The sequence below is a fragment of the Mytilus galloprovincialis genome, chromosome 8 (assembly GCF_965363235.1).
Source record: "Mytilus galloprovincialis chromosome 8, xbMytGall1.hap1.1, whole genome shotgun sequence".
Taxonomy (NCBI): domain Eukaryota; kingdom Metazoa; phylum Mollusca; class Bivalvia; order Mytilida; family Mytilidae; genus Mytilus; species Mytilus galloprovincialis.
In genome coordinates, this window is record NC_134845.1 from 45,626,812 (window position 1) to 45,650,936 (window position 24,125).

General features: G+C 31.1%; 1 protein-coding gene across 6 annotated transcripts in view; it reads right to left on the minus strand.

The window, feature by feature from the left end:
• LOC143042037 (transmembrane protein 131-like) overlaps nucleotides 1–24,125 on the minus strand; it is an 81,804-nt gene that overhangs the window by 42,478 nt on the left and 15,201 nt on the right. For all 6 annotated transcript variants that reach the window (XM_076214262.1, XM_076214259.1, XM_076214261.1 and 3 more), the window contains exons 4-10: nucleotides 14,532–14,609; nucleotides 8,057–8,180; nucleotides 5,822–5,935; nucleotides 3,765–3,887; nucleotides 2,703–2,783; nucleotides 1,933–2,083; nucleotides 1,365–1,483 (exon numbers count right to left, since the gene is read on the minus strand). In XM_076214262.1, the coding sequence (XP_076070377.1) occupies nucleotides 1,365–1,483; nucleotides 1,933–2,083; nucleotides 2,703–2,783; nucleotides 3,765–3,887; nucleotides 5,822–5,935; nucleotides 8,057–8,180; nucleotides 14,532–14,609 (790 nt within the window). The remainder of the gene's footprint in view (nucleotides 1–1,364; nucleotides 1,484–1,932; nucleotides 2,084–2,702; nucleotides 2,784–3,764; nucleotides 3,888–5,821; nucleotides 5,936–8,056; nucleotides 8,181–14,531; nucleotides 14,610–24,125) is intronic.

Genomic DNA, 24,125 nt, shown 5'->3' on the forward strand with positions numbered 1-24,125 from the left:
ATGGCCACTTTACACATTAGTATATAATTTGAAAAATGAAATACATAACAGAGAGGAGGATGTGAAAAGAGCTGTCCATGAAGTCATTTTTGTCACTGTGACATCATAAACATGTTTTCCTCAAATTGTAATTTTTTAAATACATGAAGATTTACGACTTACAAATTGCGTATAATTTTTCCCTATATACAAACATTTGAAGGTAAATGGCACAAATATGACTCCAAGCTAAATTAATAAATACTGAAATCTGACTACGCAATGTCTTGTTAACATTAGAAGGATTTGAGTGGATAAATTTTTGTTGTTAATAAAGTGGTCTTAAAGTGGTAAGGGTGAGGGTTGGGATCCCGCTAACATGTTTAACCCCGCCACATTATTTATGTATGTGCCTGTCCCAAGTCAGGAGCCTGTAATTCAGTGGTTGTCGTTTGTTATGTGTAACATCTTTGTTTTTCGTTCTTTTTTTACATAAATAAGGCCGTTAGTTTTCTCGTTTGAATTGTTTTACATTGTCTTATCAGGGCTTTTTATAGCTGACTATGCGGTATGGGCTTTGCTCATTGTTGAAGGCCGTACGGTGACCTATAGTTGTTGATGTCTGTGTCATTTTGGTCTTTTGTGGATAGTTGTCTCATTGGCAATAATATAGGGTTATTGCATGAATATTGGGGAATATTGTCCTGAGTAGAATTTTATATTGCACGAGCTTGCGAGTGCAATATATTTTCTACGAGGGACAATATTCCCCAATATTCATGCAATAACCATTTTATTGTATAGCAATATAATATTTGAAAGTAAAAATTGGTTTAAACTATGATTTTAACATTGATGACGTCATGAATTTTGAAGATTTATTGCACTAGTGCAATATTAGAATTTATTGCACGCTAACTTTTGGTTACGTTCTGTGGGAAATATTATATTGCTATACAATAATACCACATCTTCTTTTTTATATTACCATATCTTTGTCATGCAACAGAGTTTCATGTGATCACATTTAATAGAAAGATATACAACAAGAATGTGTCCTCAGTACACGAATGCCCCACTCGCACTATCATTTTCTAAGTTCAGTGGACCGTGAAATTCGGGTAAAATCTCTAATTTGGCATTAAAATTAGAAAGATCATATCATAGGGAACATGTGTACCAAGTTTGAAGTCAGTTGAAGTCAAGTCGATTGGACTTCAACTTCATCAAAAACTACCTTGACCAAAAACTTTAACCTGAAGCGGGACAGACGGACGAACGAACGGACGAACGAACGAACGGACGAACGGACGCACAGACCAGAAAACATAATGCCCCTCTATTATCGTAGGTGGGGCATAAAAATATCAGTAGTCTTTACTTACAACAATATGCATGGGTTTAGACCCTGTATTCATAAGCTTTAACTGTACTGTGGCAGGATCATCTAACGTTCTCATAATACCAAAATCTATCATTTCTGAGGGAGAATATATACCAGGAGCTACAAATATATATAAGATTTATCATAAAACAATGATCATATACATAAATAAAAACATTTTTTTATGTCATTAACTTTCAACCAGATACAGTTCTGAAAGGTACACAGTAGACTGAAGAATGATTGGTCACTGATATTTATAGAAGAGATGAATTCAAATAAAAAGTTATACAGGTCATATATATTGGAGAAATGTGTGATTTAAAAAAAAGTATAATCAACAAATTGAAAGAAAAATATATCCATCTACAGGAAGTAGAGGTTAAACAGATCTGAAAAGTACAGAAAGGTTACAAGGTGTCACTGTCACAGCTGGGGACCAAAATATGATTCTTTCTTCTGCAGTACTTTATGAGAAAAATGTGACGAAAATATTTGTTACAGGAATGGAAAAACAAGGTGATTGCAATGCAGTCAAAACTCCTAGAGGGGGTATATAAACATCTTACATGATGAAACTTCTACTTCCACTGGTAATATTAAAAGGTGACTTCTCTGTTCTTGATTTGTTTTTATTCTTATGAAGGCTGTATGATTATTGACTACCCTCCCTACGAAGTTTGCCTTCATTACTGCTTTTGTTTCGTAAGGAGGGATCTCCTGAAATAAGATATATTAGTGTAAATAGAATCATACTCATTAGCATTATATACAGTTAAACATGTTGTGTAGCATATTTTTTTTAGTTCTTTATTTTGTATATAAATCAGGCCATTGTTTTCTCTTTTGAAGGTGTTTTAAATTTGTCATTTCAGGGCCTTTTACAGCTGACTATGCGGTATTATAAGATTTGCTCATTTTTCAAGGCCATATGGTGATCTATAGTTGTTTAAAATTTCTGAGACAATTTTATATTTATAGTGGTCTCATTGGCAATCATACCACATCTTCTTTTTATATTTAAACACCAGACACTTGTCTAGTCAGAATTCTTGTCCAATGACTTTTTCAGATTTTTGTCAATAAGCTGACATCTGTATTATTTCATATTATGCTTATGGTCCAGAGAAAATGGACTATTAAAACAAATTTCAAAAAGCAGTTTGGTTAGGACAGTCAGAGGATTCCTAATTATGATAATCAAATAAGAATTAAAATCTGTGTTCTCAATGGCATAAATTCAGTCATATCATGGTTTTTTTATTCAAAAATATTATCAATTTTAGTTCCAAACATATCACATGTACATGTATCAAACATGGGTTTGTTATGTACTTACCCATAAATTTTTAGGTGCATCTAAATCACCTGTTGGTAATTCCAGGTGTAAATCACCTTCACTTGCAAACATTTCTAAAATCTACAATTACAAAATAATGACATTAAAGATAAGAGAAATGTGCATTAATTCTAGCTATAATCCTTCAGTTGTAATAGTTCTTTTACCGGTAGTTTGAAAAACAAACTTTTATACAAGTACTTTTACAAATGTGTTACCATATATACATTATGCTCCATTTATAGTCATTTTGTTTTTCAGTATGTATGCATGTTAATTTTCTCGTTTAAATTGTTTTACATTTGAGATTTCCAGGCCATTTACAGCTGACTATGCAGTATTATAGAAGGCTTATTGTTGAAGGCCATAGTGACTTATAGCTGATAATTTCTGTGTCATTTGGTAGCTTGCAGAGTTGTCTCATTGGCAATCACACTACATCTTCTTTTTACATATTTATAAGTGCATTTTATTATTATCATCCTGCACTTACAGATCAACCCAAATATGAAAACTGTGTAAGAAATAAAACTCCAATGTAGTTTTAATACATTTTGTATAATACAAAAATTCAAATGATGATGAATATGATCAATCGCTGTTACACACATTTTTGTACTTCATAGGGTAACAGTTTACAGGAAGAATTGTCCCCCTATTCTGAATCTAGGCAGACAGTCTCTGCTCTTTTTCTAAATGATGGGTGCTCATTAGAGTAGCAGCAAATATATATTTTTAAGTCTGGTTTGAAATGACTAGTGATCAAACACATGACATCCAGCACTCAAGGCAAGCATACTACCACCAAACCATGAGGCAGAAAAGATCGAAAAAGAAAATAATTTTAACAACAGAATAGTCACTCTGTCGAGAAAAAAAAAATGGATCTACTATCACTTTATGCAGCAACTCATTTTTTTATGATTTATCCTTTATCTTTATTTGTCAAATATGAGTACATAATTTGAACTTTTAAATATGATAGTAATATTTTTTATTTGATATTTGCACTCTATGTAAAAGATATATAAGCTTTCATGAATTATTATGCAGTAAACTTACCTGTAAAGTTGATCCATGCGGATTATGGATCTTTATTAAAGGTGAATAACTACTATTTAATGGAACTTTTGCTCCTAAATACGGCCGGAGCCTATAAGGATTTGGAATACCGACTCCAAAAACCTGAAAAATACAACAATAATTATTAATTCTAATAATACATCTACAGTTCTTGTATTTAACTGCAGGCAGAGCATTTTATCATATTATTTCTTCTTTATTTCAATCTTTTTCAAGGTAAAAACTATGCCTAGATTTTGATATCACAATATGTTAATAATTGATTGATTGTTTGTTGCTTAGTGTCCAGTGGCAATTATTTCATGCATATTCATGACAATAAAATGTTTAAGAAAATAACTTAAAAACTTTTTTAAATTAAAATAAATGGGATCCTTAAATTAAGTGCTTCCAAATACTTTCTTTGTCAAAACGTTTTAGGCATTGAACTATGTATAGCACTGTTATGTTTCAGACTATCTTGAAGTGGTACTTTCAAATTATAATGCATGCAACATGCTTAAAGAACTTCTAGGGTAACTTCCCAATTTGCAAAGTACTTTTCCTTTAAAGAAAATATATTGTTATGGAACTGTCCACAATATTTACCAGAATAAGAATAATGTAATTCACAAAATTCACAACCATAATTAATAGACATAATTTCATAAGGTTGTTCATTATTTCAATGAATGGAAAGTGAAAGGTGGAGAGGCACAAAAGGGGGCATCAATATGAAACATTTTTTTATCTATTGGTAAACAAGATTCAATCAGAGTGTTGTTCATTGGTAAAAAATATACGTTTTAACAGTCAGTGTTCACACACATCCAACTAAAGCTACGATTTCACTCAGATATAATCTCAAGATATTTATCTATTTTTACATAATTACTACCCCTTAAAGTTATGCTAATGCTTTCCTGTCTATACTTGTTGTTCAAGTGCTTAAAATAATACAAATCATTAAACTTCCTGCTCAAAGTATATACATATATCAAAATTATTCATTTATCATATATAGATATATATGCACATTTTCTTCCTTCTTCCGACAGGTCATGTTTCACATCAATTCAACATCCATCTCCAGATGTTAATTAATTTTTAGTCATTTTTTATATACCAATGTAAAAAAGAAGATGTGGTATGATTGTCAATGAAACAACTCTCCACAAGAGACCAAATTACACATAAATTAACAAGACTGTTTAAATAAAAAATATAACATTTGTTTTAAGACTTGGTTCAATAGACCTCTGAGTGTAGTCATTTTCTGCAGTTCAATTAATGTATCGTTAATTAGTAAATAGCCTCCCCTTCTTTAAAAGGTACTAAGGTATTAACATATGATGTTTCACATAAATCAGTGTATATAATGTGGTAAAGATTTAACCTTTAACGCAAATTAGTATCCTATGTGGTTCCGGTTTAAAAGTAAAATTGAAGAGGTATTAAATGCATTGTTCTCATTTGCTTCGTAAACAATAGACGGAATAACTCTTTGACACAAAAATGGGTTGAAATATCTTTTACATATTATATTATTGACTTAAATAGAGGTTTCCATCAGTTCATGGCTGATTTAACCTTGGCTGATTCACCAACAAATTAAATAATGTCTGTTGCACTTTATATAAACTTTAAGAATGAAAGGCCTAGTTTACATTCAAGAATGGAATTTATTGATTTGTGATGTTTTCAATGATCAACAAATTAGTCACATTTTTCAAATACAAATCTTCTTTTTGACACCTTCAAGTTGGACCAAGAAAATAAAGTTTTTAAGAACAATTTTAAATTTGAATATAATGTTTGGAAATGCAAAACAAAAAAAGATTTACATTTACATTTTTGAAGTTATGACATCACAATTACATCATAAAATGCATTGTGTTAATGAAAACAAGGTATACTGCTCCAAACTATCTTAACTGGTCTAAATATCAAATCATAATGTAACGAATCATTTAAAAAGAATGCCAAGAGTCAACAAATCCATGACAGGCTATTTTTTCGTAAGCACACATATTTTGATATAACTTTTTTTTACTTACATGAAATGTAAAGGAGCCATGTGATGTATGTATATATAAAGTATTTTCTACATTGCCCTCCTGTCTCGCTAAAAACACAACATCAAATGTCGTATTCCCACCAGGTGGAACCATCTGAAATAAAAATACAAAAACTGTTTTATATATTCCTAACTTAATTCCAATTTTACATGTCCTGTGATACTAATTTTCAAGGATTTCGTGGGAAAAGGTAAACCTCATATTGAAAGCACCGACTTTCTGACTTGTACGCAAACTTTGACAAAATCTTATTTAAAAAAAAAAAAAAATCAAATATGAAAGATCAAGGAAAATAGAAATTTTCTTAATTTATGAAAATCTGTTCATCATGAAAACAAATGAATATACTGTATGTGCAATGAGACTCTTAGTCGTCTAATAACAATAGACAACTTTCGAGTTCAATGCATTTTCGTCAAAAACTTCGGTTTTAGTGAACGTTACTCATGTGTTTAGGGGCATCGTCACTTGCGTTCCAATGTTGAGCGAGTGGTTGGAAAACTATAAAGCTATATTGCACGAATAATTCGGCAAATTAAATTCTCATAATTTATAATCAGCACCGCTGTCATTAGGGAATTGTGATTAAGTACCTTAGCAGAACAAACATTATTTCTAGTTTATCCTGCACAACGACAATCACTTAGACGCTTGATGAACATTCATAGTGCAGGGATACAGGCGATCCCCTGTGGTAAATGACGTCACAAAGGCGTGCATAATTGACGAATTTTTTTCCGGTGACGGATGAACTCAAAAGTGGTCTATTAAACATCAGGCATGGCAACTAAAGGGAAGGAACTCTTGCTCAAACTCAATTGAAACCTTTTTATATTGCTTTTAATATCTATACTAGAAATCACCTTGAAGTACTTTTCTCTTGATGATCTAACATTGACATTATAAGTTTGGAACTGTGGGAGAGTATCATAATAAAACAAATATCAGGAGCAAACTTTGCAAAATATTTAATACTTTTTTTAAGGATTTGTTAAATATGTGATACTGGTAAATAGATAATTGTTAACATGTCATTTCCATATTAGCCATGGTCTCATCCATTGACCAATTAGAGTCTTTTAACTTGCACCTTGAGCTGAAAAGAGTCTCCTGATGTTACCTATATGTAAAGGGTGAGTTATAATAATTAATCTTAAAGCAAAAAATTGAGTGTTACTATCTTGCTATTGATAAAAGATCATATATAATTTTAATCAAATAATTAGATAACCTTTTAATCCTTTATTTCTACCTACTAACTTGCTAGCAGCAAAGTTATCTGACAAGGAAATTAACTTCTGTTAAAGCCAGAATTTACTGATTAAAAAATTTCCACTATGCATGATTGGTTTAAAAAATGACCATACAAATGTATCAAATTTGGTTATGAATGGCATAATCGATTATATATTTCAATCTTAAATTTCCTTCGTGTATTCCACTCAACTTGAATATCAAAGTATTGAATTATTTTGTACTTTTCCAATGACTATCTCAATATGAGACAATCAAAATGTAATGGGAAATATTCAATTTACGTTATAATTTTGATATTTTAATTTGTAGAAGCAATCACAGGTTTCAGATTTTTTTTTCAATCAACAAGAAATGTAAATTACTATCTGTCTGGCAGTTTAGTAAAATTAAACAATTATTTTATAATTAATATGCCTTTGTTATCGTTAAAAGTGGCAATACAATTTCTCTAAATATTCTGATTCTGTAGCCCTTCCATTTCAAATTGCTAAAATGAATAGTTCATACATAATGAGAGAGGTACAGGAATAAAAGTAGTAAAGGTTCAAGTAACCTCAAGTCTGATAATCATTTCTTTAGGTTATCCTTTTCATATTGTTAAAATAAATAACCAGCTTTGTATATAAATACTGCAGATCAAAACAGTGTATTTCAGACTTTGAATTGGTACATTAACCTGACGGGTGCCACAAGTGAAGCAGGATCTGTTTACCCTTCAGATGATACCTGAATTCACCCTAAATTTTTGGTTGGGTTCATGAATTTCTGTCTTCAGTTTTCTATGTTGTTTTTTGGTCATAGCCTTGTTAGTTTATTTTCAACTTCTGTGTTTGAATGTCTCGTCGGTATCTTTCGCCTCTTTTTAAAAGGATATTTAGTAGGCTTCAAGTTTTGAGTAACACAGTTACAGTTATAAGAAAGTATAAGAACAACAAACTTCATGTATTGCATACTTACTTTTTCTTGAAAAAATGAGCAATGGAAATGAACAGTACTGCCCGATATGGACAGTAAATGTAAATTATTTTTAGTATCTGTGTTTTGTACTAAAACTTGCTGCATTATTGGCATTCCAACTGGTCTGAAATGGACAAGAAATATACATGAAAAGATGTTCACATCTATACCCATTTCAATATCAATGACATTAACAGTAAATTCCAACTCCAGTGGACATAATAAGTGTCAAATCATAATTGAAATCAATTATAACATTAAATTTTATAGTCAGTCACATATGGACCATAATTTGCTTAGTATTGGGTTCGTTTCCTATAACGATAGAAAAGTGATAAAAATCTGTATTACTGTAAGAAAAGTTGTAACTACATTTAAAGATGCCTTTATTTTTATCAACATACAAGTGTTTGCTACTCTTCCCTAGAAAAAAATTGAAATTAACAAATTTCAAAGATTATACGACCATATTTTTATGTCGTTTCTCGCGTTACTTTTCGCTTCCGAAGTGCATAACGCTGACTGATTTATAGATAATCGTCACCGGCAAATTCGTAACTTTTGCTTTCAAATAATAAAGAACATCGACCAATAAGAATAGTCAGAAGAAAATGCCGAGTATTTCTGTAGCAGGTGTAAGAACACTAGCGTTACTAAATTAAAATTGGTTTCCGATTTCGTAACGCAAATTTTAGATGATGTAATCTGCTTTGTTGTAATAGAATTCTTTATAACAATATGTAAATATGAACTCTCGCGAGATGTTCAAACAGGTAAATCAGAAATGATTTACATTCTAGTTTTGTTCTTCGTAATAATTAAGTAAGAAAATGACGTTATTGTTATGCGTTACATTTCACACGAAACAGAAGTCGAGTTATTTCCTTTTTTTTTTATTAAAATTGTTTTTGTCGTTAAGTTCTAATCATTTCCGGTCATACGTGAAACATGTGACTAACATGTGATCACGCCCTTACGGCCGGATAGATGAAATACTAGGTATAAACATTGTTTTTGTTTCAAACGGGATGTTAGCAAACATAATCTGTAGACTTGTTTCGTCTTGTTTATAAAAGGAAAATACATTTTTTCAAAGAGATTGCGACGGGGGCCTATTATTTTTCCTATGTGCATAATGTTACATACCATCTTGTGTGAAAATAAATGCCCAATGACTTGACAAAATCAATTTCAGATTTGACAGACGTTATAACACACTTTGTTTCCAGATAACGATGTAAAGGGTCCTTGGAAAATTCAATCGACATATACGTCTCTTATCATTGTGCCGATGCTCGTTGGATTGAGTTTGCTTCAGCAGTAAATATTACTGGATATTTTAGGTGAATAAAGATAATTTAATAAAAAAATACATGTTAATATACTTTTACACTTGGAATGTACAAAGTTGGTATCTTTGTCACAATTTTTAATTATTTTTTTTTATTCATGTTCTGCTAACACTTTTCAGAAACGCAATAAACTTGTCAAAGGAGAAGAAAACTTTTACCATGCATGACTTGAAAGGAAGTACTTTATTGATTTTAGCCCACTAAAGTAGGTTAAAATGTGGAAACCATGTAGATGGTGTACAGGTCACAAATATCACATGGTGCCTAATTACAAGTTAAAAGTTTTTTTCTTTACTGGATTTAAAGAATTTTACATTGCCAATGATTTGGAATAAATTGTATATAACTGGAATTTCAAAACCAAATATAAATACATTTTTTTGGCAAAAACATCAAGATACAACGATTATGGTATCCTGTATCAATGAAGAAAATATGGAAATTTCTGAATAAATTGTACTAATTCTTTTCAAAACAAGCACATATTTAGGAGTTTTATAATACTGTTACATTTAAGATGGATTTTAAGAAAAAGTATACTGTTCAGATTATTTTGAGCAGATTTTGCAATAAAATAAAACTAAAAAAATGCTTTTGGTTTCTTATGGTTTCCTGTCGCGTTTAAAAAAAACTTTCATTTAACATTGAAAATAGATTTTAAATATTAACATGAAGCAAGTAACACTAGTAATGGTGTTCATTTATGTCTTTTGAAATATATTGTGCAAAATAAAGAAAATAAAGATTGGTTTCCTGTCACGTAAACGGTGAATCAAAATGTATTAATTTTTTCTTGAAAAACTCAATTGTTCCATTAATACTATTCTAACACCAACACAACACACAGAATAAAAGTTAAAAGTTTTAGAACTTATAAAAAAGGATACAAATAGAAACCAAAGGTCGAATACCAAATTATGGTCCATATTTGTAATGTTGGTCCTCATATTAGTCACAATATTCTAATATCGCATTAAAGCCATAAATTGTCACTTTCAATGCCGAACATCTATACAACTTGTGTAATGTTCAATTTAAAATGAAAACTATTTTGTCAATGCAAAGTTCACTTTCGAAATCAGTAGTATCCAGGCATGGATCCAGCCATTTTAAAAAATGGGGGTTCCTAAACCAGAGTAAAAAGGGGGGGGGGGGGTTACCATACCAGAGTAAAAGGGGGTGGGTTCCAACTATATGCTCCCATTCAAATGCATTGATCGGCCAAAAAAAGGGGGTTCTAGCCCCCAGAACCCCCCCCCCCCCCCTGGATCCGTCACTGGCATTAATAGTATGCCTTATTTTCAATGTACTCACATTTAGAGAAACTCATCAGCATACATGTAACACTGTTTTTTTTTTAATCAATGCTATTTTTTTAATTAAACTGAAACACTCAAAACCAAATTAAAAAAATTTACTAACAAAAACTTTTAAATTTCAACAATTTATTACAACTTAATTATAATGAGACAATGTTTAACCTTTAGAACAATGGATAGTTTGCTTTGGAATATTGGAAACACAATGTGTTTTCCCCTGATTATTAAAAATGATTATAAATCTCTCAAAAAAAGATATTTTTTTTTTGGTTCTGTGCAAAACAAAAACCAGACCAATCAAGGTAAATTGGATAAAAGTTATAACTTGTTATCTATTGACTTTAACAGCATTTCAATTGATCCTTAATTCATTTTAAGTCCAAAAATAAAAACATAGTTTGTTGACTTTAATACCTAACCAAGAAAGTTATTGATTTGATACATTGTCCTTAAATCTATAAATAGATTATGATTTACATAGTAAAGTTAAACCTTTCCTATGTATTTGTTATAAAAAAAAAATCAGTATTATACTTAACATTCTAAACAGCAAACTTAATTCCAGGTTCAAACTTCTCATTCTTATTGGAGTAATACATAATAGCATGTTGAACCTCCTGAGTAGTTTATGCTGAGAAATGAATGCATAGAAAAAATGACCCAACAAAAACCATGATGAGCGATGAATAATTAACTGATATTACTAAAGATTTGCCATCAAAACCGAGTTCTTTAAAAGACATAAACACTGGAATTTAGCACAATTATTACCATACATGCAGCCGAGTTCAGATGATTTCTTTTTTAAAGTATTGACTTCTTTACAATCCAATGGTAAATGAGAATTTTTTTCAATATAAACTAAAAGATGAAGTCAAAAGATGAATACACCTATTATAAAATCATCAAGTCAAAAAGAAATGAAACCTTACTGGTGAAATGTATGACCAACTGTTTTTATGTAGTTTTGTTGTTTGTTTTTTAAATATTGATCAACCTTTAACTGTTTAATATGAGATGTGTTAACTTCACTTTTCTTCATACAAAGAAGGCCTTTTCAGAAGAAACTTCTGAAATAAAAGATTATTGAAGATTCAGTTATATTAAGTGACAGTTCTACAGCAAGTGAATATTGTAAAAAAAAATTGATAAAAATGTAAGAATGTTGATAGGAGGAACAATAGAATATTGCTAAATAAAAAAATCTTTAAATTAAGATAGGACACAAAATGTAAAAGCGATTTTCATAAATAACAAGAAGCCAAATGTTATTTTTACACAGGTTTCAAAACTTCTAAAAACTTACGAACTTAGAAATTTCATCTGAGTCAATATGGGACCCATGCCACAGCTAATTTTTTAGCCTATCATTTTATTGTACAGTATTCCAAGATTGCAGTGATGTCCTTTAAAATTCAGACTAATGATTCAGATACCTTTTGCATTTATATTTTTAATATTTTTAAAAATGTCTAGATACTTAATAAAGAATTTCCAAAAATATGTTAAAAGTATGAATTGAAATCTAAAATAGATAGGTCACAACAAGAAACACAACTTTATTTTGTTTTGGCCTAAAAAGACTTCCTTCAATTACCTTGAAAGGTGACAGATATATGCATTTTTAAAGGGGTAGTTGAGGTGTTCAGAAAAGCTTAATTTATTATGTAACATCAGACATGTACAAGACATGCATCCTGATCATATTACAAGGAGAGATAACCTATTGGGGTTATCAAATTATTTAAAGCCAAACATTCTAATTATAGTAACAATCTCTACATTAGTAAAGATTAGGTGTAAGATTTACAATTAGTCCATTAATCACGGGAGACAGTTACTAATCAATGGAATCCTAGAAAGCTACAAAGTTCCTAAAATAATTTAATTGATGGTCTTTAATTGGAAATCTGTGCTATGATATTATTATTATACAAAGCAAAATTGTCAATCAAAATTTAGTGAGGTTCCTACAATCACAGTGGAAACAAAGGCGAGCCAAGTATAAGCTTTAATGGTATTCAACTGACCACCAGTTAGACATTACTTATGTGTCTGCAACCCTTCATTTAAAACATCTGTTTCAATATTACTCATTACAGGCTCAATTGTAGTGAATATTAAACCATACTACTGTTGTATTTATGATGATTTTGTAGGTAGACAGGCAGTCAAATACAAATATGCTGTACAATTAGAATTTCTGTGAAGCCAAAATGGAAAATGATTACAGGGGGAACTTTATCAACTTGTTTAAATATGAAGGACATCACATTGCACAGTCATGTTTAAAACATTCTTTAGACTGCTATAAATATAATTGGTTTTAAAACTGATTTTTTGTTGTTGAAAATTTATTAGACCAGCAATGTCTTCTTTAAAGACCTTAAATTAAGTTTAAATGACTTTTCTCTCCTATAAGTTAATGTCATTTTTTCTGGTACAATTCAAATTTAATAAAATATTAATAAATTGCTTCACTGAGAGCAGCCTGATACGACAGCAGATGTTAAACCCTGAACAGTTGGGGCAAATTTGGACACAATATTCAAGCTTGATACTGTCTGAATTTGGATCAAACTTTTTAGAGTATAGGTTTCTGACAAAATATATGTCAAGATCTTACAAATCTATTGCGCAATACTTTGCAGTTAAAGATTCTTCTTGTAAATTTTCAAAAATTTGAAATTTGAAAAATATTGAAAAAAAATTTTGAACCCCTTAAAAAAATTAGACCCCCCCCCCAAATTTTTGAATCCCCCCTTGGAGCAATTACCTCCACACTGAAACCCACCCTTTCCTTTGTAGTATGGAACCTTGAAGTACAATTTCAGAGAGATCCACACTCTTAAACACAAGTTATTGTCTAGAAACTAGAAAAATGCTAGTTTTTTGCCCTTTTTTTTACCCCTAATTCCTGCATGAAATGGTCAATTACCCCCAAACTCAATCCCAGCCTTCCTTTTGTGATATGGAACCTTGTTGTACATTGTCAGAGAGATCCATAAACTTACACACAAGTTATTGTCCAGAAACTACAAAAATGCTTGCTTTTGGCCCCTTTTTGGTCATTAATTCCTAAACTGTTGGCACCATAACCCCCAAAATGAATCTAAACCTTCTACTTGTGGTATCAAACAATGTGGTACACTTTCAGAGCAATTGAAATACTTATACACAAGTTATTAACCTGAAAGTAGAAAAATGCCTTATTTGGCCCCTTTTTTCCTAAACAATTGGAACCATCATCCCGAAATCAATCCCAACCTTCCTTTTGTAGTATTGATTTTTCTTCATAAGTCCATATACATAAACTTAAGTTATTGTCCGGAAACCAAATGTGTCTTTAGACAACAACGACGACGCAGACGACGACATCATACCATCATACCATTCCAAATACTTTTTTGCGGTCGTATAAAAACTGCTATTCCCAAAATTAATTCCCAAAGGTAATTTTATTACTGACATTTCTTCCGAAGAAGAGTTTGTTTTGATCATGCAAAATTAAGTCACCATACAGTTCATGATCAAATTTTAATCAATTTGTATTTTTTTTTTGGCTCATTTGTTATAAAAGCTGAAACTGAGACAAAAACAAATTCCAAGCAATTTGCCCCCTCTTGATGAACATGTGGATTAAAAAGCAGCTGTGCCAAATTTCTCAGGATTCCTATTTTTACTGAAGAAAAAATCAAGCTCACAAAAAAAAAAAAAAGCCACCCCAATAGAATGATAAATATAGGTATACAACAGAGGGTATGACGAAATATATGTATGTGTAAACTTATAAATCATACTCACTGTTGTTGGAAATCTAACCATGATGGTTCAAATTTTACTGTATTACTTTTAAAAATATCTTTATTTTCTTGTTCTATTCTGTAAAGATACAAAAATAACAAAATATAAGCACAATTTAACGTATCAATCACAATAAATTCTTGTTTCTGTTGTTATATATTGTTTCATGCATCTAGTATTCCAAAAAACAACTGAAATTTTAAATTAAAATACAATAAATGCTTCGATTAAATTAATTTTCTTAACTTCAAAACAGAATATCAACTAAAACTAGACCTTAAGAACCTTACAAAAATCAAGCTATTTCCAACCTCCCAGTCTTCACGACGAGTGGCAGCCCAGGCAGGTAAAATTGCTCTAGGGCCTGTAAAAATCAGACCTACAGGCCAACAGAATCTAACTAAAAATTTTCAAAAATTGAGCTGCGGGCCTGTAGATTTAGCAGTTCAGCGTGAAGACTGACCTCCTCTCTCTGAATATGGGATTTCATTTCACTATTATGCCCAAGATAACATTAAGAACAAGAGTGAGACAGGGTTTTATATTGGCTGTACCTTTCATCTTCCTTAATGTGTTTGTGGAAAACATACAACTAAGAAGGAGCCAATGACAACATACAAATCAGGTGTAGCCATTTCCAAAAAGACTGATGTTCTTTGAAGGACCTTTTTAAGACTGCACCCTTCTGTTTTTATTTTTTTTAACCTATCATTTAGAAAAATCTGGAAATTTCTATATATATATGCACGAAGTTTTGTGTCATTTTAAAGTTGGTGTCATCATTTGCAATATAAATTTTGAACACAATTGATCTTATACTCAAAGAAAATTTAATTTAATTCTATACTCCTTTTTTTCCAATTTCAATCTACTTAACATTTCATTTTCAGTATTAATTTGATGTGAGATAAAATGATGCTAAATGTAAGCATTTTTAAATATTTAACAGACCTTATCAGCTAAAACATGACTAAATTGGAACAGTATGAACTATCATGGCATAAAACTGGCTGTTGGGTTTTCTTGTCTCAGTTGTTACACATTTTGTGACCTTTTATAGCTTAATATTATTGTATGGCTTTTGTATTTTGTTGAAGGTAGTTTTATAAGTTAACCTTGAGTTGCTACATCCAGGTAGGCAATATAGGAAAGGTATACTGACATTAGTGGTCTCTAAACATATTAACTCCAAATGGAGCTTTCGTTAGTAGAAGCCATATAAACTATGTGTATCAGTGAGAAAAATGTAAAAGCATAAAAATATAGTATATATACCAATACACATAATTAACAGCGCCTGGTCATGTTTCATAGCCTGACTACATCCAGGTACTTTGGTCTCAGGTGGGTAGTTATCTCATTGGCAATTATATCACATCACCTTAATTTTATCTACTACTGGTAGCCTTCACAATTTTAAATATTTAGTTTATAAGAAATTGATAATAAAATGTAATAAATAGTGAGCTGCACAGTAGCATTAACAAGAAGTTAGTTTCTCTTTACATACATGTAATACATTTTTGGTATCAAATTGTATGTAACATAGATAATATATAAAACGATTCAGATCAAGATTCAATTTGTCACATGTTAAGTATTTTTCTATGACATAAAAAAACAATTATTCTAAACCATATCTACTTAAAATTTAGAGTAGTATAAAATGAGCTCTTCATCTTTTTTTATTAACAATTTGCAATTGAATGGCTATCAGTATCATGCAAATTGAATTAAATGTGTATGTCTGATTTAGTGCAAGTAATTTTTTATGAATCGAGGTAATTATTGAATTTTCAGAATTCCCAAGTTATTTTTTCTACTACTATTTAGTTCAAATCTGAATTAGCTCAAGAACCTCAAGAACTTCATTATACAGAACATGACCAATTACAAAAAAATTTCCAGCACTAAAATCCATACAAGGTTAATTTGTTTATGTTTTACTGAACAGATGTTGAATATAAATTTTTAACAGTTTAGTGTAGTTTTAACTGAATGTATCATTCATCTGTTGTTAATTTAACAAACCCTAAGGATGAAAATCTATAAACACCCATTAATATACTTAAATTAATTAATAATTAACTAATCCAGGTAAAAATCACCAATATCAAGGAACACTTGATATGACAATGCAGGAACCAATCAATTCATTGTTTATTTTGTGTGTAAAGGCTTCTGAAACCTTTCTATTCTATGTGTTAATGTGTTTTTAATGTGGAAAAAAAAAATAATGTTTGCCTTGGTTAATAAAACTGACATTAAAAAATAGGTTTTGAAGTTTACTAACAAATTCAAATGAAATCAGGAAAACTTTGGAAATTTTCCTTCAGCAGGAAATTTTTACTTAAAGCAAATCAATAATAAATATTCTCATTTGGAAAAGTTTATTACAGAGACAACAATCAGTGATCTTTAACTGCTTGTGGTATTGGGTCAAAGATAAAATAAAGAGCAGGTGTACTAGGCAGAGTTCAGGAAAAGTGGTGGTCAAAAAAGGACCGACACAATTTTGGTATTTTGTTATAGAAATAGTAGTGAGAACCAGCAGTTTTTCTTCAGGGACCTGACACCAGACATTATTTTATTCTTAGAGAACTCTGGTGCTTGGTTGCCTATTATTGCTAACATGCACTTCATTTGAATTTTGGTGGATAGTTGTCTCATTGGCAATCATACCACATCTCATTATTTTTATATAAGAAGTAGGTTTTAATAGACCCAGTTTAAAGGTGAACATCCTCCTCCTCCTCCTCCTCCTCCTCCTCCTCCTCCTCCTCCTCCTCCTCCTCCTCCTCCTCCTCCTCCTCCTCCTCCTCCTCCTCCTCCTCCTCCTCCTCCTCCTCCTCCTCCTCCTCCTCCTCCTCCTCCTCCTCCTCCTCCTCCTCCTCCTCCTCCTCCTCCTCCTCCTCCTCCTCCTCCTCCTCCTCCTCCTCATCATCATCCTCATCATCATCATCATCATCATCATCATCATCATCATCATCATCATCATCATCATCATCATCATCATCATCATCATCATCATCATCATCATCATCATCATCATCATCATCATCATCATCATCATCATCATCCATCATTCAAAAGGTTCATAGAAAAATTTGAACAAATCAAATCAACAGATACAATATGACTTCTACATCCTTCAATCACCAGGAACATTAATACCTATGGAGTATGACAACACATTTGTTAAGGAAAATGCTCCAATCATTATACTTCCCAGGTCATAGCTATCAGAAAATATTCTAGGTTATACTCAAGAAATTGACTGAAGCAAGTACACACTTGCTCATTGTAATTTAACGAGTTTGGTTTGAGTTACTACGTGATTGTTATTTCCTGTGACATGAAAATAAATTTCAGAATAAAGTGTAAGCCATTATTTCCTCCTACAACAAGATTTTATGGCTAACGATTGATCTTAGCTAATTTGTTACATTTTGTTCCGATAATGGCCTCAACATTACACAATTGGGATTCTACATTCTACAATTACTGGTGATGCAAATATTGATATTTATCTTGACCTTCCATCAATAATTGTTGATCTCCTATTTATCATTTTCCCTGTTCTTTATTATGGTAGTTATACTTTGGTGTAAAGTGATGATTTACAATCAGAACTGTATGCACCGTCAATGGGTGCAAATTTTGCTTCGAACACACAACTATATCCTTATCAAACTTGATTTCTCAGTTCATCATGAACATTGACTATTTTAGCATTTTTGTACATGTTTCTCAAAATTAAGCCTTTGATTAAAGTTTGTTACTGTCATGTCTTGAACTGATGCTGGCATTTTCAACTATAACTTATATTTAAGCAATTCAAACATGTATACATGTTTCCTGTCCAATGTCAGACAACAAGGTAGGTTAAGGAAGCTAAAATCATTTGCTTTTGCCATTAAAAATATTTTATGACTCTTGCGAGATCTTCTGGAATTAAACAGTGCTTGACCAAAAATGTTGATAAAATGTCTTAAGATAAGCAAGAAAATTTAAAGTAGGTTCTGAGAGGCAGGACATATTACCATATTTGTTTTAGTCTTATATCATTTTCTTATCCATTCATTGGCAGATACAGGGGGGTTCCTGGGGTTGGAACCCCCCTTTTTTTTGGACGATCAATGCATTTGAATGAGGACATATAATTGGAACCCCCCTTTGTCCTGGGTTGGGAACACCCCCCCCCTTTTTTTTAAATGGTTGGATCCGCCCCTGCCATTTATACACATTATCATTCTGATGTCTTAATGGCCAATGCTTTAGACAAAGCTATAATGATATAACCTTTGTCAATATGTAAGTTAGACCTAATTACAGGGTAAATAGAGACCAAGAGAAAAGCCATATAACCAAGGAAGAAAGACCCCTCATATATACTGGTACCTTTATGTGGGAAATGACACACCACCTGAGCTCTTAAAATACATTATGCAACCTTTCACAATCAAGCTTCTATCACAGCAAATATAAGTTCCAAAAACAAACCTTTATATTATACATAGATTGATTTTTACTTTTTAAAATAAAATTTAATATCCAATATTTAAAACACATTATCTAAGCTTTATGATGTGTAGTATCAATACTTCAAAATGCATTTTACTGAAAGTTAAATAGAAAGTTACATGTTAAAAACAATCTGACATAATGAAAGACTCTATAAAAATCTACTTGTGAAAACTGCCATACTGACAAGAAATATTTTATGCAATGCTGATTACATTGCTATTCTATTCTACATCAACAGATCTCTTGTTGTGGGCCTAATCCATAATTTTATACGATAAGGAGAAAATCTTTGATACATCATGTAGAATTGAAATATTTACATGGAGATTAATCTTTTATATATCATTGTTAACTATGTGCATTCCCGAGGATTACATTCTCACTTTAACATTGTTTTTTTAGTTCTTTTTTTTTTTTATCTTTTAATCACATTTCATTGAATTTTTAGAATGTTTGATAATAAAAATTGAAAGTATAAAAGTGAAAAAATGTCCTAGAAGATTATGAAAAGTGATCCAGAAGCCAATTTATGGAGCCGTCTGCCAGTATCATATTGACATAGTGAGAATATTAGAACCTGATCATTAAACAACATGAAAAGCACTTGATAATGTGTATGTATAATCAATACTGGCATAACTGACAAGGATTCTACCTATAAAACTAACATGGTCCTATACCAAGTAACTGATCTAGATGATTCCATCTTTGGTTATAGGTTAATCAGGTTGTTGATTCCAACAAATATCACACAAGGGACATAATTTGGCTTTATTAAAGGAAAATAGTCTTCACTAAATTCTGTTATTCAAATTCTACATAGGAAAATTTATCTGTAATTTAATTCTTGTCTGTAGCATGGATTTTCTTTGTTACTGAATTGAAAGAAATTCTTTTCAAAAGCTTCTTAAATGTTTTTAACTCTGTTCAGGTTAACTTATTAAAGACTACTTATTTTTTTTTAAATGCTGCTTGAATTGATGCATGAATCCATCATATTTTTTTTTATATACATGTATATACATATCCTCCTTATGATATATGCAGATTTACTATATCCTGATAGAGTTGCCATATAATAATAGGTTTCATTTTCATGATGCACCTAGGCCTGCAATCAGTGAGCAACCTGAGGTCAATATAACCTAATGACATCTAGAGGGCAACATGACCAAAAGACATCTAGAGGGCAACATGACCAAAAGACAACTTGAGGGCTACATGACCAAAAGACATCTAGAGGGCTACATGCACCATAAAGACAACTTTGGGGCAACATAAACTAGTAGAAACCAAGACGTCAACATACTCTAAAAGATATCTAGAGAGCTACATGTACTGAAAGGACAACTTGAGGGCAAAATAAACTAATAGACACTTAGAAGTCAACATACACCATAAGACATTTAAAGTGCAACATATCCTTCCTCTTTGACATGTAGCTACTCAAACCAAGACTTTAACAATCAATTTTGCATTAAATGTAGGTCAAAGTGACTCAGTTTTGCATCAACTTCCTCAACATTTCAAGATCTGTACACTCAGAAATATAAATAACTTTTAACTAGTAGTTCCTTAGATCTAGAATTTCAAAGCAATATGGAAGGAATAACAAGCCTATTAAAGAACAGACAAACACAGACAGTATTACATGTATTATTCAAAAGATGTTGGTCAAAGAGATGATATATGACCATCAGTCCAGTGCAACTAGAGAAAAGCTCAAGAAACAGGCAGAAAGGAATTTACCTTTACTATTTGTAGATAAAGATCCTACCCTCATTTTCAAACATAGGCTAACAATGCTTCATCCATGGTTACTATAACTGTATAATGTGTCATTAAGGCCACAATTAAAAATATTTTGGTTTGCCCAAATCCTACCCAAGGTTGAGACAGTGGGTAGGTAGGTAGGCATTTTCTTTTTTTTTTTTTTTTTAAAGAAATTGAAGTATCAGATGTTTATTAGCCTTCATGCCTATATGATTAAAAAAAAAACTTCTTCAAATCAGGACAATAAAAGAATTTGAGTAGGCAGCTTTTTTCTGGGTAGGTAGGGTTTGGGCAAACAAACCTATTCTTTTTTATGGCTTAACTTACATCAAAATTGCTCTTTTATCACTGCTTGGACTTGTGTTTTATAGTTGCTGATACATGAAATAAATCTTGCAAAAGTGCATTTTCTGAACAGACAGACAGATTTTCATTTAAACTATCAAATAAAAAATCTCAGGAACTAAATAAACAAGTTATGCAAGAGCAGCTAAAGTGAAAGTAGCATGTATCATGGGTCAGGACATTTTGTCTACATGTGTTACAATCTAAGATTCAAATTTTCCTTTCAGACAGATCAACAAAAGAAGAAACCTGGGTACTACTTGTTATGTTAAACCTGTTTTATAAGTCTCTTCTATAATCATTACATTATATTCGAAAAAAACCTTTGCTTAAGAATTTACATGCCACAAAAAAATCTATTTTAATTGATCCTAGATTATATCAGACAACAAAAAATAAATTAAACAGGTAGAAAATGTTTATAATTTCTGATTCCCTGTATTTAATTGACTACGTAATTAGGTTTCACTGTAAAATATTGTAGCTGTACATTCAGTATTATTCAGTAACATGTAAATGTAATTTTCACAACATTGATTCCTTTTCAGTCTGTCTGCTTTAGACATGCATGCTGCTGCTTCTATCATACTCAGCTTAATGAAAATTTACACATATCTATCGATTAAACCAGTTTTAAACTTGATACGGTTGGTTTGACATCTTATCTGTTATTTTGTTCTATTGATTACAGTTAATTTGTCCTGAAAATTATGAAATTAATACCTATTTGTGTCAGAACTGATAAAAACAAAAATCTAATTATTCTAAGTGAAGTTCAAATTCATACTTCTTTATTTAGAGTCTTACATTTCCATCATTGTATGAAATTTCATAAAGTCAAACAATTCAAGGATGTCTAAACATTTGGTTAAAATCAACCAAAACAAACATTAATTATTCACCGACATGTAAAATTGACTGTTTTTAACTCAACTGATAGTCCTACATTGTATTTCTATTATTTGAAATGAAGGTTATAATTCTCTATGAATCCATACATGATTGGGTTAAATAAGATTCTTTTATAGCAAACTTGAGAAGCAAATAAACCCTCTTTATGCTGAGTTGGCAAACTGTAAAACTTATATCTACCAAAAAAAGCAATGGCAAAAATCTATTATTTGCTAAGGGAAACATAAAACCATTGGTTTGGATAAAAAAATCAACAAGAATGTGTCCAAAGTACACGGATGCCCTATCCGCACTGTCATTTCTTTGTTCAGTGGAGCGTGAAAATGGGAAAAAATCTGTAATTTGGCATTAAAATTAGAAAAATGATATCATAGGGAACATGTTTACTAAGTTTTAAGTTGATTGGACTTCCAACTTCATCAAAAACTACCTCAACCAAAATCTTTAAACTGAAGTGGGACAGACGAACGGACAAATGGACAAACGAACAAACAAACGGACAAATGGACGGACGAACAAACGAACGAACAAACAGATGCACAGGCCTGAAAACATAATGCCCATAAATGGGACATAAAAAAAGAAAGTTTACTAATTATAGCATTATAATTTATATGGTTAAGGTTGTATGAAGTTTTAATGTATTCTGATAAGTTTAAGAAATGGGAATACTAAATAGGTACCCCAAAGAAAGAAATAGAAGAGCGCATGACTTGCTCAAGGGAACTCCAAAATTTAATTCTAATAAAAAAGCAAAATAGGAGGTGCACAACAACATCATATATCAGTTCAATTCATCACATTTACTTGTACTTTCAAAATTCTGGTGAGGATAAACTGAGAATTCTTATAATAAGGTTTAGTAGAATAAATAGAAAAACAAATACATTTTTTGTTCACAGATATGACAAAGTCTATTGCATGCCAAATTAATCCATAAAACTAATTTGAATAAGGACATGAAATAGGAGGTGCAAAAGAAAGTCATGTGAGTAAAATTCTGTGAAAGTATCACACACTTCTGTCAAGCCATTTTGGAGCACCCTCAACACTATATTACCAGCTTAAAAAAATCCAAGGCTTAAAAAAATATTATGAGCCACTCAACTCACAATGTATTTGGATAATATAAAACGCAACATCAAACGAAATAAACGAAATGAAATTACGTCTAAAATATAACTGATAGACGAAAATATCATAAAAAGCTCCCACTTAATTCTATTCTCATTGTACTACTTGCTATCTGTACTCAAATCACAACTGTAAAAGCCCATCAAATGAAGAAATCTAAATGTGATAGTATTCCCGATGCTAGTACAATAACCCTTGTGTTAGAAAACCAATACAATAGAACTGAATGGTAATCTACCAGAGAGCTGTTACACAGCCAGTGAATCAACACTTTATAAAGGGCAATACAGGAAAATGAACACTTCATTATAATGAATATGTTAGAAATTTTCTGTATCATATTTGAAAGCTATAGAAAACAGTTCAAGGCTATATATTCTAATTCAGGTTTTTTTTTCTAGAAAAAATCCTTCTGACAGTGGCTTATTTTGATTGTTAAAATGATCTGCTCTTTTTTTCAAAGTTAGAGAGAAGCAAGGGGCAAATCATTTGAATCTGCAAATAATTTACAATTATACATGTGACAAAGGACATCTATAAAGGATTTTGGGATTCCAGAAGTTCATACAATAGCAAAAATATTTGCAACTGCAGGCTCACAAATAATATATGTCACAAATTAAATTGAATATAATCTCACCACTCAAACATAAAGTCATTCCTCTAAAGGGGAAAGGGATATGGAAAGGTTGTATAAGAGCAAAAACATTTGCAACTGCAGTCTAACAATTAAATATGTTACAAATTTTCATTGAATATATTCCTACCACTCAAAACCATTAAGTAATTCCTCTACAGGGAAAATGGATTTGGAAAGGTAACACAAGAGCAGAAATATTTGCAACATCAAGTTCACAACTAAATACATGTATGTCACAAATTTCCTTTAAGGAGTTAAACATA